This window comes from Berghia stephanieae, chromosome 5 (assembly GCF_034508935.2).
Source record: "Berghia stephanieae isolate SIO BIC M18660-M18661 chromosome 5, UCSD_Bste_1.3, whole genome shotgun sequence".
NCBI classification, from domain to species: Eukaryota; Metazoa; Mollusca; class Gastropoda; order Nudibranchia; family Aeolidiidae; genus Berghia; species Berghia stephanieae.
The window spans coordinates 84,668,964-84,688,175 of NC_088364.1; the positions used below are offsets into that span (position 1 = coordinate 84,668,964).

Sequence of the window (19,212 nt, forward strand, 5' to 3'; positions counted from 1 at the left end):
TTTATTTTCCTTTATCTAAAAATGTCGACCCCTTTTGTCTGATGTTTATAGTTCTCCTCAGCAAAAGTTTCCTTGATTTTTATTTATTTATTTATTTTTTTACTTTGTAAGCTCTTTGACAGGAACCGATACAAGATTAGTACCGGCAATACATAAATCCTTCATTCCAGAGGTTCCTCGCATGACTACACAAATGCGGCCCCCCAATCACTGGAATCCCCAGAGACCGGAAGCGTTTAGAATCGATTTCCGGGTCAATGTGCCTACACAAACACAGGGGGGGAATTTCATTGCTTTTGGGGGTTTTTCCGTAGCGAGGCGGCCTTTGCCATTCGAACGCTGAAGGAAGCGAGGGCGGGCCAGTGAGCGCGGAATAGAACTCGGAATAAAATGAGAAAGAAAAAGGATCTTGGAAGACAACGCGGGGAAACGAAATTACAAAGGTCTAAAACTTTCGACAAGGAAAATGCAATCGTGAATAGGGGGAGGGACATTGAGCGTGGGAGAAGGGAATTTGAAAAACAAATAATATGTAAAATGAAGAGAGAATTTTAAAGAATTGAAGACAATTTCCGTCCGCTTTGTTTTTAAATTTAAAGACGACGTCCAGGAGTTATGAAGTGTGTGGAAAAGGCCCGACTTTGAAACGGTTGTTGTTGTTGAAATAAAAGAGGTTTCGCATGTGAATAGCCAGGCGATTTTTCAATTTTGTCGGGCTTAATGGTGAAATCAAGCCTGAAGGGGACAAGTTCAGAGGATACGCTTAAATTGGGCGGTGGCAAAGGCAAGGCAGAGTCAATAACTTATTTAGACTTATTTTATCATCCCCGTATTTATTATTATTTATCATAAACATCTCTTCATCATCCATCATCATCATCTCATCACCCTCTCATCATCATATCATTATCCAGATTTTAGAAGACGAATAATAATTTAAATTTTCTTCAATTTTAAAAATAAATTTTAAAAACAAAAAAGAGGAAGAAAAATGAAAAACCAAAATAACTTACTTCACCAAATTCTTTTTAAAAAAAAAAAAAAAAAAAAAAAAAAAAAAAAAAAAATTTAAAAAAAAAAACACGAATGAATGCGTTTATCTTGTTGAAATGGTAATGAGCTGTTATTTGTTCAGTGGCAAATTGCATCAATTAAGAGGCAAATAAGAAAAATTAGCCTTCGTTACGTGCCGAAGACGGACCCCGTGCAGACATGGTTTTCACACACCCATTAGCTCCCCTGAATTATTAAAAGTTGGACAGGTGGGGTCGATTACAAACCACATTATATCGTGTTTCCAGCTGTTGTTGTTGTAATAATATAATAATATATTAAAATATAATAATAATAATAATAATAATAATAATATAATAATAATAATAATAATAATAATAATAATAATAATAATCAGGACGGAGGTCCTGGGTTCGAGCCCCCGCTCGGCGCATTGTTGGTCCTTGGGAAAAGATCTTACTCAATTTCTCACCGTCTCAGGTGTAAAAAGGAGTACCTGGCCGTTTAAAGCGTTGTTCTGTCCGAAAAAAATTTTCATATCGTAACAGGCGTCATGTTCGTCCTAAATGTTAAATGTTGCTGTTGACCAGGGACCCTTTTTAAAACGCATTGAGCACGTTAAGTGGATATTGCGCTATATAAATGCTCAATTTAAATTTAATAATAATTAAAAATATTTAAAAATAATAATAATAATAATAATAATAATAATTTAAAAATAATAATTAATAATAATAATAAATTTAAATTTTAATTTGGTCATTTGGTTGATGACAGAATCTCCCAACCCTCACATGATGATTCGAATCTTTTTTGTTTCTTGTTTTTTTCCATGTTATATTTTATTTTATTTCCTTTTTTTTTTTCTCCTGTTATTAGTGTTGTTTTGGTTGGCAATGTTTTATTGGTGTGTGTTGGGTTTTTTGTGTGTGTGTGTGTGTGTGTTGTGTAATGTTTGTGTTTTTTTGGCAATATTGCGTGTGTTCATATCACCACCAAATCATTGATCGTTTACAGTTTCCGTATTCAATGGCGATGGACTGGGGGGTCGGGTCGGTGGAATTGTGACCAATTTGTCGGTGATGTATTGATTTGGGTTTGGGTGCCATGCTGGTGAAGGCGTGTTGCTGATGTTGGCTGGTAAACAAATAAAACAACAACAACAACAACAACAAAAACAACAACAATAACAATAACGATAATGATGTGATGATGATGTAATATAATAATGATAATAATAATAATAATAATAATAATATTATAATAATAATTTAAAAATAAATAATAATAATAATAATACTAATATATAATCAATACTAAAAATAATAATAATAATAGTAATAATAATAATTATAATAATAATAATAATAATATAATAATAATAAATAATAAAAATAATAAAAATAATAATAATAATAGTAATATTTAATAATAATAATAATAATAAAAATAATAAATAATAATAATACTAATAATAATACTAATAATAAAAAATAATTAATAATAATAATATTTAAAAATAATAATAATAATAATAATACTAATTTAAAAATAATAATAATAATAATAATAATAATAATATCATCTTTTCATGATAAAATAACTTAATTCATTTGTTGTGATCAATAGCAGCTTAATGCTTTGCTTCAGTATGACTAGAGACGGGACCGACATTAGAACTTTTAATTGGAGGAACTCCCATATCAGTACAAGTTGTGTGAAATGTCTGTATGACAACAACAATAAAAGTACTGGTGTTTGGTATCGACACCATCAACTATCTATTTTTTAAAAAATTAATACAAACAAAAACAAATTTTCAGGGAATATTCCAAGGGAAAACTGGAATAACCGAAAGCGACAGCCGCAGCGCAGCGCCGCAAAATGAACGTCAGCAATGTGACTTGCTCGAGATGTAGGTACCACACATCGCAGCATAAAATTAAAATCGAACTCACTGATTTATTTTGAGATTTTTTTGGGGTATGAAGCAAAGATCAAACTGTTGTGCCACCCTGCTCCCATTTCAAGATTTTTTTAAAAATTCACCATCGTGTAGATATCAATTATTAACTAATATATAGTACAGCCCATCACCTCATAACGGTGTAATGTAGGCTTGCTTTGAATACTTCAAAGTGAATTTATTGTCAGAAATTTTACATGACTAGCTAGAGATACGATTTTATGTTTTACTGCGGAAAAAATGAGCATAACTTCTTAGAGTAACGAAAACTAAATATGTCACATTTCTGCTCATTTCAATTTTAAAATCGCTTTTTGTTATTGGTTCACTCAGGTTATAACACCGTTTGAAGCGATGGGTCACAAATGTGTGATAACCAGAATGTGATTTCATTAGTGCACAGCGACGTGCACTTATAATAAGTCGTGCATAACAATAGATAAGACCAATTTGTATATCCATTTTATCCCTCATTGTGACAGGGTTTGCAACGTAACAACCACACAGCCATTTTCATTTCATAACCGATTTTCAATATTTGCTTTTTTTTTTCTTTCCTTCGTATTTTATGCATAATAACAAAATAATTTTTCTCAAAAAAAAAAAAAATAATAAAAATAAAAATACTTACAATAAAAATAATAATAATGACGACGATGATGATGATGATGATGATGATGATAAAACAAAAGGCAGACAACTCCGTATCAATATTCATTATAGAACGTACTAAAGTTTAGTGAGGAATTTTTTCGAGTGCTGATCTTCACCTCCTCCTCCTAACCCCCCCCCCCCCCCCCCCCCCCCCCCCCCCCACACACACACACACGCACACACTATACTACATGTGTGCGTACATACCCAAAGATACACAAACGCACTGACACACACACAAACACACACACACACACACGCACATTAAATAAATGATCCCGTCCTTCTTGTAATATGATATGTGTATACAGTATAACACTATCAATATCAATCACTCAAAGGGGAAGGATGGATGCATAAGGAATACTTAGGTCTATGTTTTTATAATGCCTCATGGAAATAGGTGGAGGGGGAGGGGGGAGGGGAAAGGGGGAGGTGGGCAGAGGACCGGCGACAGATAGATAGATAGATAGATAGATAGATAGATAGATAGATAGATAGATAGATAGATAGATAGATAGATAGATGATAGATAGAAATAGATAGATAGATAGATAGATAGATAGATAGATAGATAGGAGATAGATAGATGATGATTAGATGGATGGATGGATGGATGGATGGATGGATGGATGGATGGACGGACGGACGGACGGACGGACGAGAAGCAACGCGGACGGACAGCGACAGACAGACCAGACAGACAGACAGATAGATAGATAGATAGATAGATAGATAGATAGATAGATAGATAGATAGATAGATAGATAGAAAGAAAGATAGATAGGTTGATAGATAGAAAGAGAAAAGGAAAGAAAGAGAGAAGAAGAAGAAGAAGAAGAAGAAGAAGAAGAAGAAGAAGAAGAAGAAGAAGAAAAGAAGAAGAAGAAAGAAGAAGAAGAAGAAGAAGAAGAAGAAGAAGAAGAAGAAAGAAGGAAAGAAAAGAGAGAGAGAGAGAGAGAGAGAGAGAGAGAGAGAGAGAGAGAGAGAATATATAATCCCAGAAGACAGTTGATGTGAATATAACATGGATATTGATGTAGAGACGCGTGTTTTGAATAATAATACGTAATACGAGTATACAAAGTAAACAGAAAATGCTGGAAAATACGTGGTCAGGATAATAAAGAGGCTCCATATACTTTTTTATATCTTTTTTCTCCACGTCAAGTGATGGGTCGAATGAATTCAAGGCAAAGCTTGAATGACACGTCTACATTATTTACATTTTGAAATGTAAACATGAGCTAAAAACTGGTTGGGGCAAAGCTCCCAAACTGGCGTGAGGAAAGAGGCCAATGAGAATATTATGATCGTTGAAGGTGTGCTGTGTGAAGGTGTGCTAAGTGCTGTTAAAATGCTGAAATCCATTTATAAATCATGAGGGAAACGACCAGCTTTTAAAAGAATATTGTAATTTGTCAATTTTTAAAAATTTATTTAATTATCTCTCTTACAATAAACCCTCGTCACAGCCTGTTGACAGGTACTCATTCACACCCGAGACGAGTGAGGAAATGTGAAATATGTGCCTTTCCTGACGGCCAAAACGCCGGGATCAGAATAATTAATTGTGCGATCATTGTCACCCGTTCGGTCTCTGGCTTCGCTAAACATCGATTGACCTTGCGACAGACGAGGCATCCAGTCGCTGAATGAAAGCATCGACACATATAAAAGGGGCGACAACTTGGTTGGTAGAATTCTGTTTGAAACAAGACAGAGATCTCCCCGACATTTGGATCTTTCCATCTCTTACCATGACGTTTACGAACAAAACACTTTTTTGCTTCATTTTGATCAAATCTCGATCATACACTTCAGATGACCCTTGACGTGTTAAAAAATTCTCAAGGTTTGAGACATTTTGATATCTGAGTCGGGGGATATCTTAATAAATCGATATTTATTGATTTAAAAAGCAAAGCAGACAAAAAAAATCATCAACAAAAAAACAAAAAAAAAAAACAAAAAAAAAAAACAAAAGAACAAAAAACAAAAGCAAACAAACAAACCCATACTACCGTGGCCAAATTAATGTCTAAAATCTTCGAGCAAACTATAAGGCCACCATCATCCATTGTTTGTTCGTTTGGGTCAGATTCAATCCCAAAAATTTCTGCACCCGACGAGATTTTTTTAAAAGCCCCCCCCCCCCCCCCCCCCCCCCAAAACAAAAAAAAAAAAGAAAGAAAACCCAAACATCCCCCCCCCCCCCCAAACACCAAAAGAAAACAAAACAAAATGATAAAAGAAGAAGACTGAATGTAAAAAACTACCAAGTTTAGTCTGCCTATTGCTTAAACCATTAAAACAATTCCCATCTTCCTGCCATTCAGTGAACAAAACCTTTTTTTTAAATTTTGGCTTGAAATATAACCAAAATACACAATATATGATGACACCCCCCCCCCCCCCCCAACCCTCTCAATTGCCAATAAATAGTCTAAAGCCTGAGACACTTTTCAAGAGATTTAAGATTAAAAGACGAGTAGGGTCGGTCTCATTCATTTACCGGATTAATATGGATTGGATTAAAGGTTGTCTGGCCCAAATGTAAAATGAAACGTTTTGTCGTTATGTGGCAGCCTTCCGCCAGTCTAATTCTGTGTCCAGAAGTTCTGAATAATTGAGAATAATGACCTTTTGTTGACAATTTTCCCTGACAAGACTGTCTTAAAAAATAGCTAATCTCCAGTCCTACAGGAATTGACTAAAGTAAGGTGGCACTTGAAAAACGTTATATTGAACTCTCTCTCTATCTCTCCCCTCTCTCTCTCTCTCCCGTTCTCTCTCTCCTTCTCTCTCTTTCTCTCTCTCTCTATCTATCTAGTTCTCTTTTTCTATCTCTCTCTATCTCTTTCTCTCTCTCTCTCTTTCTCTATTTCTATATATCTCTCTCTCTATCTCTCTCTCTCTCTCTCTCTCTCTCTCTCTCTCTCTCTCTCTCTCTCTCTTTCCACGTCTCTCCCAATACCATGACCATGTCAGTCTTCCTATCTATCCTATCTCTTATAACCCTCCATCTATCTTTCTCCCTAGCCCCCCCCCCTCTCTCTCTCTCTCTCTCTCTCTCTCTCTCTCTCTCTCTCTCTCTCTCTCTCTCTTTCTCTCTCTTTTTCCTTCCTTCTTAATTTTATTTATTAGGAGTTTCGTGAAAGGACGGGGGGTGGGGGGGGGGGGGGGGGGGGGGGGGGGTATGTGAGATACAGGGGAAGAAAATGCACGGGGACAGAAAGAGGGAGAGAGTAGAGAGAGTGAGAGAATATATATATATATATATATATATATATATATATATATATATATATATATATAGAGGAAGAAAAAAAGAGAGAGAGAGAGAGAGAGAGAGAGAGAGAGAGAGACAGAGAGTGAGAGATAGATAGATAGATAGATAGATAGATAGATAGATAGATAGATAGATAGATAGATAGATAGATAGATAGATAGATAGATAGATAGATAGATAGATAGAGAGAGATAGAGAGAGAGAGAGACAGAGAGAGAGGGAGAGAAAGACAGAGAGAGAGACAGAGAGACAGAGAGAGAGAGAGAGAGAGAGAGAGAGAGAGAGAGAGAGAGAGAGAGAGAGAGATGTTGGACCTTGCCTATGTTTGCGTTGACAAAATGTTGAAGTTAAAACATAAAGCAGTGAAAAAGGAAGTAAAGCACGCATGCCTGTGTAGAAATAGCTTGGCAGTTCAGGTACACACTTGGGGTCAGGTCTTTTTCTTTGCTGTTTTTTAAAATAAAAAAGTTCTCACTTTGTGTCATAAAACATTATAATCTGTGGTATAGATAGAATGCGCTTGGCCAAGGAGTTCACAACATTGCCATCCGGAAGTATAACGGACCAACACACAAACTCTGTGTAACCATGAACTTTTATAGTCTGGTTAATACAGTTTAGTGAGAACAACTCACAAACGCGGATGGCAAAAACAATAACAAAGGCCTGAGTGACGTCATCTGCATACTATCTATAGATAGTATGCACTTGGCTAAGAAGCTCATAACATTGCCATCCGGAAGTATAGCGGACCAACACACAAAAATGTGTGTATCCATGAACGTTTATAGTCAGCTCAGTGAGCATTACTCATAAACGCGGATGGCAAAAAACAATAACAAAGACCTGAGTGACGTCATCTTCGAACTATCTATACTCATAAACGCGGATGGCAAAAAATAATAACAAAGACCTGAGTGACGTCGTCTTAGAACTATCTATAGATAGTTCGAAGATGACGTCACTCAGGTCTTTGTTATTGTTTTTTGCCATCCGCGTTTATGAGTAATGCTCACTGAACTGTATTAACCTGACTATAAACGTTCATGGATACACACAGTTTTGTGTGTTGGTCCGTTTACTTCCGGATGGCAAAGTTATGAGCGTGTGTGTTTGTGTGTGTGTGAGCGCGTAAGTATGTTTTATTATATACGAATACATAGTTATATATCTTGACAGAATGAGAATGTGAATATAAAAATTGACATTTGATACGGATTTTTGGATAATCTTGAGACCTCGGTACACAAAGTAAAAACCACACACACATCCCTAAGGGTAGCACGCTAGTTCTGAACATAGTACTTTCCGCAAAATCTAAGAGAATCAGCAACCCAATCATTTAATGGGTAAAAAAAAAAATACTGATTTGAACCTGGTCCTTTTGTCTGTAAATCCGGGTAGTCTATCATCTCATGTGGTGAGACTGCCATTAATATATAAATAAATAAATATTATATATATATATATATATATATATATATATATATATATATATATTATATATATATATATATATATATATATCTTAACCATCTCCTTACCATCTTCAGCAAAATCGTCACATTTGTTCAGACACAATATACATTTTTTCTTATTCAGATTTATTTTGGACATCACAAACTTTGAAGAATGGTCTTTGTTTAATTAATAAGAACATAAAGATGTTTTGTATAGAGATTGTTTTGAGTTTTTAAAATCCATTTTTTCTGCTGGGTAAGCCTGCCATTTTTAGGGGAAATACTGAAAATATCGTTAAGGAGAGCGTTAATATATAAAAAAAATATATTGTCAACATAACTAATTTGAACCTTTAAACACATTCAAGTCATATTTGAAAATTGCATCGAAAAATTACTTTAAATTTAATTCAGCCATTTTGCAAATATCCAATTTAACATTATTATAAGCTCGGACATGAAGTAAGTGAACTGTTAACCTTTTCGTTCAAACTGAACGTTCTAACTTCAATCTTGTTTCACAAGCCATGGAAGGATGTCTTGAAATATCAAGAACAAAGAGTGTTGCTGAAGGGACATTTCCAACTAGCCATCGTAACACAAAGCAGCTAAGGGAAGAGGAGTAGGAGGAGGATGGTTGTTTGCAGAAGAATGACAAAGGACGTCTGAAAAAGTGTTTTTGAGCGCGCGCGCGTGTGTGTGTGTGTGTGTGTGTGTGTGTGTGTGTGTGTGTGTGTGATTATGGGTGGGAGTAGAGGGGGGGGGGGGGATTCTTGAGCGTAAGGGATCGGGGAGAGATGAAATAAAAAGAGACAGAGAAAGAGAATAGAAGAGAAGAGAGAGAGAGATAGAGAGAGAGAGAGAGGGAGAGAGCGGAAGAAAGAAAGAAAGAAAGAGAGAGAGAGAGAGAGAGAGAGAGAGAGAGAGGGAGAGAGCGGAAGAAAGAAAGAAAGAGAGAGAGAGAGAGAGAGACAGAGAGAGAGAGAGAGAGAGAGAGAGAGAGAGACTGTCAAAATATCTCCACGGGCTTTTATGATTTTAAAGACTTCTTATTAATTTCTATCTAGTTCAATGATCGGATTATAAACAACACACGATAATAAAACGTGTCAAAATGGGTGTGAATCTATAAAGACCAAACCAAACAGTACATTAAATTAGGACAGTCCGGAAGGCCCACTTGTCCAAAGGATGTATTAGGGCTAACCACAGATTACACATCGGAGACCGATCCGACGACCAGGGAATGACGTCCTCTGCCGTCTTCCGGATAAAGACGTCGGGAACGGACAAAATACTAAGTATAAAGAGAAGAGCCGCAAGACCTACCCATACCAAGTTCGAAAAAAAAACCGGCAAGTCTAGCGGCTATTCTCTTTATTCTTAGTATTTTGTCCGTGCCCGACGTCTGTATCCGGAAGACGGCAGAATGAAGACGGCAGTGCTGGTCGTCGGAATCAGTCTCCGGTGTGGTTTAGCCCTAAGACTGTCAAATGTCCAGTTCCTCATTTTCCCTGACCTAAGAACTTCCAAATTTCAAAGAGGATATCATTTCTCCGTTTCGAAATGTGTGTAGGGTCACAGATTGAGCAACGAACAGTGTCATACTTACGAGGTGACTTATAAGCAGGCCTGTCTACTTGTTATTGTAAAATCTCGTAGTTTTCAGGGTGGAAATAATAGTAGGCACCTAACTTATTTTATAACAAACCAATCTCTCTTGTCCAGTTTATATTACGCTTCAAATAGGATTCAATAGTCTGATGTCACTTCCGCCCAAAAACCAGCAGCTTGGTTCTAAACAAAGAAAATCGATACTTTTTATTCTTCATTCTGACTAGAACTCTTTCACATGTCATGTGATCAGAATGTATAAAAGTCAAAACATGATCAGATTTACAATGTTTATCTCCTCTGGATACCCTTTTATGCTCATCGGAGAAGTATTTCATAAGGGCGTCCGCCAATGTTCCGATAGTTTAGAACCAGTTGCTAAGTTACTATGCGTCATTACGAGGGAAGTGACGTCACGACTGTTGAAGCTGTGACACCAAAACTTCATTTTCAACAAGTTTAATTCAATCTAATGTCTTTATACAGCTCTGTGATTGAAGCCAAAAATTGGTAGAACTACGGATTTTTCGTAATGATAGGCAGGTCTGCTTTTAAGCCTCTCACCAGGCAAAATAAACATCATCAAAACTCAAAATGTTCAGTCGCTGATGTCACCTTAGAGAGGATTTCGTGACTCCCTGATTTGTGCATCCATGGTATTTAAACATTGGTCATTTACATTTTGTCATGAAAAACAAACGCTGCATTTTTTCAACTTAATGGTAACCAAACGCTAACGTCTCACGTGACAAATAAGGGAACGAATAGGCACTCTGACGTACTCTAGAAAAACACATATCTAAAAATTTGGCCAGAAAATTCGTTGTTCAAAAATCGATCGATTTTAATGACTCTCATCTTGGCAAAAACTCTCAAACCTGGGACTTTAGCAGAGTTAGCGTTTGTTCACAATTGGATGTCTTATCCAGTTAAATGTACTCTGGAGAGACAAGTTATTTAAAATTTGGCCATAAAACTCGTCCTTCAGTATCGATATTAATGACCCTCATCTTAGCAAAAATTATCAAACCTGGGACCTCGCGGGGTCCTGGTTTAAGACTGGCTAAAGCTGCCTGACAAGGATCTGGCATTAGCAAGTAAACGATTGCGTCCCCCGAACCTACACGATCGCCTAACGTTGGTCGTTCGTTTAGGTTCGGAGGAACATAATCGTTAACTTGTATTGTCTTCTCGTTAGACAATGTTAGGTCAACCAAATTTAAGATAATTGAAAGACTTTCCCTTCAACTGTAAACGGTTTCATGGATGAAAATATAAAATGTCCGCTTCAAGATATAGACGGAACGAAATTGACGCCACACAGCTGTTTGTTATCGCTTTTAACCAGCCATTTTTATGAGTTGTTAAGTCACTAAAGTCATATCAATCAGACTATAATGTTCAAGGTTACACACAGTTTTGTGTGTTGGTACGTTATATTTGGCTGGCGGAAGTTGTGAGTTTTCTGGCTAAGAGCATAGCATCGATAACAACGATGAGTCTTTCATTTGTCTCTTAAATTGCAATTGGTTGATCTGTTGCAGTCCGACAAGAATCTGGTGTTGTTTCTTGGGTGAATTTGGGACACTAACATCGGTTTGATGTTTTATCCAAGAAAGAATTGTCAGATCGTTTAGCTATTGATAAATCCGCCTTTTTTTCCGTTGCAAAAATAAATAAATAAATAATTTTTTTTTTAAAACAAGAAAAGAAAAAGGAAAAGAAAAAAAATGTATTCTATATTTGAAAGAAGATTTTTTTTCTTCTTTTTTTAAAAACAAAATTGAAAAAGAAGTGTTACATATTCTGTCGCTGGTACTTAACTTTTCTGGTTACTCTATATATACATCTACGTTCTGTGACATTACAATGTATAAAAACCATTTAACTTTGATTAAAAAATAACTGTGTACTCTGGAACACCGTGTGTTTTAACATTTGTCCAGAAAACAAGATCTTCAAAAATCAAAAGATCTAAATGGCACCCATCTTGGCAAAAACTCTCTAACCTGGGACTTCGCGAAGTCCCATCTTTGAGAGCATTGCCAAGATGAGGGTCATTTAAATCATTCGATATTTAATTTAAGGACGAATTTTCTGTCCAAATGGTTAAACACATGGTTTTCCAGAGCACCATACAGTAAACAACTGGTTTAATAAACAATGGTTTTAATCACTGGTTATAAAGCATGATAACAATCTGTACTCACCGATGCGTAGATGGGGGCCGTCAGCAACATTGCTTTTGTTTTTATGGGGTTGTCTACACACAATGTCAGTAAGATATGAAATCCCTGCTTTGATTGGCTGATTATTTGATGTAATATCCAAACTTTATCTCCGATCGAATACGTATCCAAATAGTTTAACACTTAGCCATTATACATATCTACACGCCAATTAAAAGTCTATTAAAAACCAGGAAACACGAGGGATAGTTATCAAGACTGCAATGCTAAAATTGCATCGATTTTTCCTTGTGTAGCGTTTTGGAATCACACAAAGAATCAAACAGTATAAATGTAAACATAGCAACAGTGTACGTCAAACAACTTATGTATAGATCTCGCTTTTCTTTTTATCCTAGTTTAGCCAGACTAGGGGGTCTTGTCCAGTTTGGCGAAGTTAGTGCAGTATGTATGTATGTCCAGTCGGTCCACTGTGGCTGAAACAAGGGAGACTACGATTATAATAAATATGCTCCCACAAGTCCGTTCAATGGTCTCGAGAGTTGCGTGCCCCTGATGTGTCTAATTAAGGTGATTAGCCAACTTGCGATGCGACGAGTGATTAGTTCAGTGAGGTTGCTGTTCCCTGTTCTCTGTTCACCAAGGGATGTTCGCAAGGCCGCTGGGGGGTGCTTCTCCGTGGAGGGGGGGAGGGATAGGCGAGGATGGGCGGGGCGGGACCTCACCAGGGGCCTCACTAAAAAAAATCCTGGCGCGCGCGCACAGAACACACACACACCAACTACCAATTCCACACACAGAGGGGGGACGATGATGTGGGCCTTAGGATGCCCGCATAGTGGTAGTCGTTTAAAGTTGGCTGACGTCGATAGTTATAATGTCATTATCACACATATAATCAAGTATATTATTGTACGTCACATGAAATCACGCCAGGAATAATAAATGAATGCGTAGTATAATCCCAGGAACTGATAATGTTACTGCCTGGACTACAGGAAGAAAGAAGAAGAAGAAAGATTGGTGAATTGTGGTTTGATGAAAGGGGGGGGGGGGGGGGGGGGGGGGGGGTTGTATCCATGGCCTACTAAAAGAGTACTATAGTTACGTCATGGTTGTATCCAACATTCACATACTTGCGGCTGACCGGTATTAGGGACTTGATTTAACACAAAAGATAGTATGCGCTTGGCTAAGAAGCTCGCGACATCGCCATCCGGAAATATAACGGACCGACACACAAAAATCCGTGTAACAATGAACGTCTATAGTCTGGTTGATACAGTTTAGTGAGAATTACTCATAAACGAGGGTGACAAAAAACAATAACAAAGACCTGAGTGACGTCAATTTCGTTGCATCTATTTGTACATATTATGGTAATTGTAGAGTCGATTAACTAGATGTCTAGATAATCTGGTTTTGGGGTTATCAGTGATTTATATCAGAGTATATTACATTTATATAGCGCATTTCATCAGGTTCACCGTGCTCAATTGATTTCACAATGCCTCATTAATTTAGTCTACCAAATTTCCATTTCATACAGCACTAGTCCACTGATATACGTCCTTTTCATAATACGAGCACCCTTCGTTAAGTGGGACAACGTGTGTAAAGTAATGCGTCACGCAAACCCAACACTAACGTAATCTGGAAAAACGCTTATTTAAACTTTTGGTCAGAAAACTCGTCCTTGAAATATTGATAGATTAAAATGACCCTCGGCTTATCAAAAACTCGATAAGAGAGTTGTTTGTTTTTTTTTTGTGTGTTTTTTTTTTTTGACAAGATAAGGGTCAATATCCCAAACCTGGGACTTTCTTCAGTTAATAAAAATAAAATAAATACACATATCTGAGACTTCTAGGAAGTCCCAGGCTTGAGAGTTTTTGACAAGATTATTTTAATCGATCGATTCTTGATGGACAAGCTTTCTCGACAAAATCTGAAAATCGTGTTTAAACAAAAACAAAACAAAAACAAACAAGCAAACAAAAGCAGCCGACCAAAAAAAAAAAAAAAAAAAAAAAAGAAAAAGAAAATATAACAAAGCAAAACAAACCAAACATGAAAAAATAAGCAAATAAGTTTAGAGTAAAAAAACTTCCTGGAATTAAGATTTTACAACAGCAATACATAATAACATGTATAAGCTTGAATGCTTATTTCATTTTTAAAATGAATTTTAGATTTTGCCTCTCTCAGCTTCCTGGTCAGGACAGGAAATTAACGTCTAAATAGAGTAAAGACCCCGACGGGTTTGGAATTGGGGATAGGGGGACGAAGGGAGGTGTCACAACATTTTAAAGTAAAAAATCAACAACAGAATGGGAGAGAATAGGAAATGACGAGCAGGGGGGGGGGGGGGATGGAAAGTGGTAAAAAGTAGTCCTCCAGAGCCATTAGGTCCATGAAACTGGAGTTTATCCCGGTTTCTATAGCGTGATACGGACAATAATAATAACTTGCAACCATTTGGATAAACCTGCAGTCTATCGTCCAATTGAAAGTGAGTGATGAAACCACGGTCTCTGTCTCTCTCTCTCTCTCTCTCTCTCTCTCTCTCTCTCTCTCTCTCTCTCTCTCTCTCTCCTTATCTATCACTATCTATCGCGCCCTCTCCCTCTCTCTCTTCTTCTCTCTCTCTCTCTCTCTCTCTCTCTCTCTCTCTCTCTCTCCTTATCTATCACTATCTATCGCGCCCTCTCCCTCTCTCTCTTCTTTTCTCTCTCTCTCTCTCTCTCTCTCTCTCTCTCTCTCTCTCTCCCTCCCATTTATTTCTAAATCAAATTCGGAGACAATTTCGTTTGCTGATGCTTTCAGTGACAACGACAAAAGATGGGACGTCGTTTGGAAAAAAGGGCGAAAAACAAAAAACAAAAACAAAACAGGAATGAAAAAAAGAAATAAAAAGAAAAAGAAAATGTTGAAAACGAAGTTTGTTAAAGCACTCTAGAAAGGGGGACTTTGGAGTTTGGAGTCTAGGTCGTAGTTGAAGTTGTAACGGGTCTTAATCCTTCCTTAGACTTGCTAATGTGATGGCTGGCTATAAGGAGAAAGGGGATGGCCTGGATTTGGGGGAAGAAAACAGATAATGGACAAGCGTTCCGTATACGAATGAATGACTTTGAGTGTGAGTATAAGCGGTAGTGGGGGTCCCGACAGCTCAGTTGGTAGAGCATCTCGCTTCACACGCAAAGGGACCGAGATTGAACTCCGGTGCAAGCGATATTTTTTTTTTCTGATCTCCTCTGTCCACCCAACAGTGAATGGGTAGCCGAGTCTGTTAGATTTGGCAGCTTCTTATGGTTCACACTATTATGTTATGACAATCGACCCAATCAGCAAAGTCCGGTCCGCATTCGTGCACAGTCGCGAACCCGCCTGGTAGCATCGTCACAAAACACCTTTCGACTAGATGCTCTGCCGTTTCGGGTTCTTGTCCACAGCGTGGACATATTGGACAGTTAGATTTGGCGGAAAGTATTTCGCGATAGACTAGCATCCTATCCAAAGGATGGCAAGTAATAGTTATTGTCCGTTTCATGCCATAGAAACCGGGATAAACTCCGTCTCCATGGGCCTAATGGCTATGAAGGACTACTTTAATAAATAATAATTTAAAATTTAATAAGCGGTCGTGCTTCGTCCAACCAACTCTTTGCCGGCGTTCTTACTTTTTATTTTCCAACCGACGAATCAGGATGCCACATGATTGTCAGTCTTTATAATAATTTTAAAAAAAACAAAACAAAACAAACAAAAAAATGACAGACAAAGAGCGTCTGCGAGCGCTTTCCTACAGAACGCAGACCCATTCCTTTTGCCACTCTATATCCCGAGTATTGAACGGCTAACAACGATAATGGCCACGCCACGATCGTGCTTCCCCAAGAGGTTGTTAACCTTCTATAGTCGTAGCAAAGTATTTCTCTCTGTTATCGATGCAAGTAATTTCATCGATCATTCGTTACATAACAGCCCTATTTCTTTACTTTCCAGGGGGGGGGGGGGGGGGGTGGCCTGTGGTAAGTTTTACGATAAAGAAGCAAGGACGGCTTCTTCTTACTTTCAGCTTATCCCGCATTTTGCAGTGTTGCCATAAAGAATGCCACATTTCCATGCATCTCAGTTCAGCGCATCATCTTCCTCCAGGCCCAGTTCTTTCATATCATCCTTTACCTTATCCAACCATCTAGTCTTTAGGCGTCCCTTTTTCCTCTTTCCCGCTATTTGTAAGTCCAATACTTTCCTTCCCACGTACTCCCTCTCTCGTCTATTTACATGTCCGAACCATTTCAATCTATCTTCTCTCATCTTTATTGATACATTCTTCACTTCAGTCAACTTTCGAATTTGTTCATTTCTCACTTTATCTTTTCTTGTCAAGCCAAGTGATCATCTCAACATCCTCATTTCCGCCACCTCAACTTCTTAATCTTGTTTCTTTGTTGTCGCTGCTGTCTCTAGTCAATATAGCATAGCTGGTATTACAACTGCTCGTGTATATATTTCCCCCTTCAGCTTTGCGGAAATTCGTTTGTCACACAAAACTCCAGTTACCTTCCTCCAATTATTCCAGCCTGCCTATATCCTCTTCTTAACCTCCATCTCATTGCCCCCATATCCTCGTACAGTTGTTCCTAAGTATTTGAATTGGTTTGTCTCTGGCAAGGGCATAAGCATGAATAAATAGACCTGTAAATGAGCTCTATAAAAATTGACTGAAACTGAAACTCTTCGTAATTCGTCGTAGCGGTAAAATCCAAAGAATCAAAATGAAAGGTAAACAGCAAGCTCACTTGAGCAAAGCAATGGCAGAAAACTAAATTGCGAGGGAATTAATTAGGCTACTTACCATTGTTCCTTGTAATTAGGTACCCAATCAGTGAAGAAACTTAGAAACGGTCAACCAGTTTGTTTACAACATGAGGTAATCGAGATGTGCTTGTAGCAATCATTTAACTTTCGATTTGAAGGTGTCTACATAACGAACTTCCGGTGTTTCGAATTTTTCTTTCTCATACTTTTCCTGTCCTTCAAGTAAATGTGGTCAATTTTGGCTTAGACGAAACAGTGAAATTTATCGCTCGGCGGCTCAGTTAAAATTGGCTACGACAGGTTTCGAAAGTGAAAAAATAATTTCACGAAGGCTGTGTGAAAATACACTGGGGTGTGTTCAGACACGGCAATTCTAAAAAGCGTCGCTTAGCCTTTGCAATATATATCCATCATTAATTTCAACGGCCCATGAGCTATGCGTGGGGCTGTGGAACATTCCTAGTTAACTTTACAGTCAATCGACTACGATTCATGAATTCTTTCTTTATTCATTTCTTTCTTCCCTTTTTAAAAATATTTGAATTTGACGAATTGACTGATTTCAGTTAATTGACTGAGAATTTACAGGTCTAAATAAAGGAAGTGACATGAATCCAAGCTCCATTACTTTCCACTGGCAGCTCTAACACAAACGACGGATCCATCCGAGAAAGATCTGGAACCCCCGCCCCCATCCCAACCCCCGCGACTCAACCATTCCCTGCTGACCCAGCAGTAAACGGGTTTCTGGGTCTAAATTATATCTAACAAAAATATCTAGAATCTCACAACAAAAGATCCAACCTTATGATGAGACGGACGGAATTCATCCCCCTATTTACAACGTAAAATGAACAGTCAGGATACTTTCCACAAAACCTAATGCTAGGCCCAGCTACCGACCTGATTATACAAGGTCGTCCATACCAAATCGATTCGTTAACGCTATATTCGGCTTGAAAACCAATTTACACGAATAGGAAAAAATAATACAAATCAACGGACAGATGATGATGATAGCTTGTGGTAAGGACGATCGACCGGTATGATCCGGTTTCACTCCGGTACTTTATTTAGGTCTACACTGTGTTAAACATGTCCTTCCTTGTCAATATAACTGAGATCTTTAAAGGGTGGGGGGGGGGGGGCGTGGGTGGGAGAGATAGAGAGAGATAGAGAGAGAGAGAGAGAGAGAGAAAGAGATAGATAGATAGATAGATAGATAGATAGATAGATAGATAGATAGATAGATAGATAGATAGATAGACAGAGAGAGAGAGATAGAGAGAGAAAGAGAGAGAGAGAGAGAAAGATGGATAGATAGATAGATAGATAGATAGATAGATATATAGATAGAGAGAGATAGATAGAAAGATAGGTGGATAGATAGATAGATAGATAGATAGATAGATAGATAGATAGATAGATAGATAGAAAGATAGATCGAGAGAGAGAGAGAGAGAGAGAGGGGGGGGAGAGAGAGAGAGAGAGAGAGAGAGAGAGAGAGGGGGGGGGAGAGAAGGGGTGAGGGGAGACCTGCATATTTCAAGTAGTCAAAATGATAATCAGAAAATTAGAAAGTGGTTCAACGTTTAACCAGCTAACTGCCGTACTCTAGGAAAAAAAAACACAAACACGCGTAAGGACCTGGGTTCGAGCCTCGCTCGGCGCATAGTTGAGTCCTTGGAAAAGGCTCTTTACTCACATTCTCTCACCGTACTCAGGTGAAAAATGAGTACCTGGCCGTTAACAGCGTTATCTCTGTCGGAAAAAAATTGTAATATCGTCTAACAGACTCCATTTCTCGTTCTATATGATACGCGTTGCTGTTGGTCAGGGACCCTTTGTAAATCGCGTTGGGCACGTTTAGTGGATATTGCTCTATCTAAAAGTTCATTTTAAAAGCTCATTTTTATATGCAGACTAAAATGACAGCCACCTTCTGTATCAACACAATCCCATTCTCAAACGTGAAATCGATTATTATCATTGCTCTAAAACTTCAAGGTAAATTTCTACACATCAACTCGTATTCGTTTGTAATTAGACACTGGACGATTATCACGCGAGTCGAGCGGCTTTCATTCGTTTTAATTTCATCCTTTCACAATGGAATATTTATTATAAGAGTGTTTTGGACAGATCACGTGATCGTAAAGCATTGAGCATGCAGGGTTTGAGATAAGGAAGAAAGGGGGA

The 19,212-nt window shown here is 37.8% G+C and overlaps 1 protein-coding gene across 6 annotated transcripts in view; it reads right to left on the reverse strand.

Annotated features, from left to right (window-relative positions):
* Positions 1-19,212, reverse strand: part of LOC144973753 (RNA binding protein fox-1 homolog 2-like) — a 199,149-nt gene that overhangs the window by 89,453 nt on the left and 90,484 nt on the right. For 2 of the 6 annotated variants that reach the window (XM_078916623.1, XM_078916617.1), the window contains exon 2: positions 12,211-13,181. The exons of the other annotated variants lie outside the window; for them this stretch is intronic. In XM_078916623.1, the coding sequence (XP_078772749.1) occupies positions 12,211-12,240 (30 nt within the window). In that variant the 5' untranslated portion in view covers positions 12,241-13,181. The remainder of the gene's footprint in view (positions 1-12,210; positions 13,182-19,212) is intronic. 6 annotated transcript variants of the gene reach the window in all.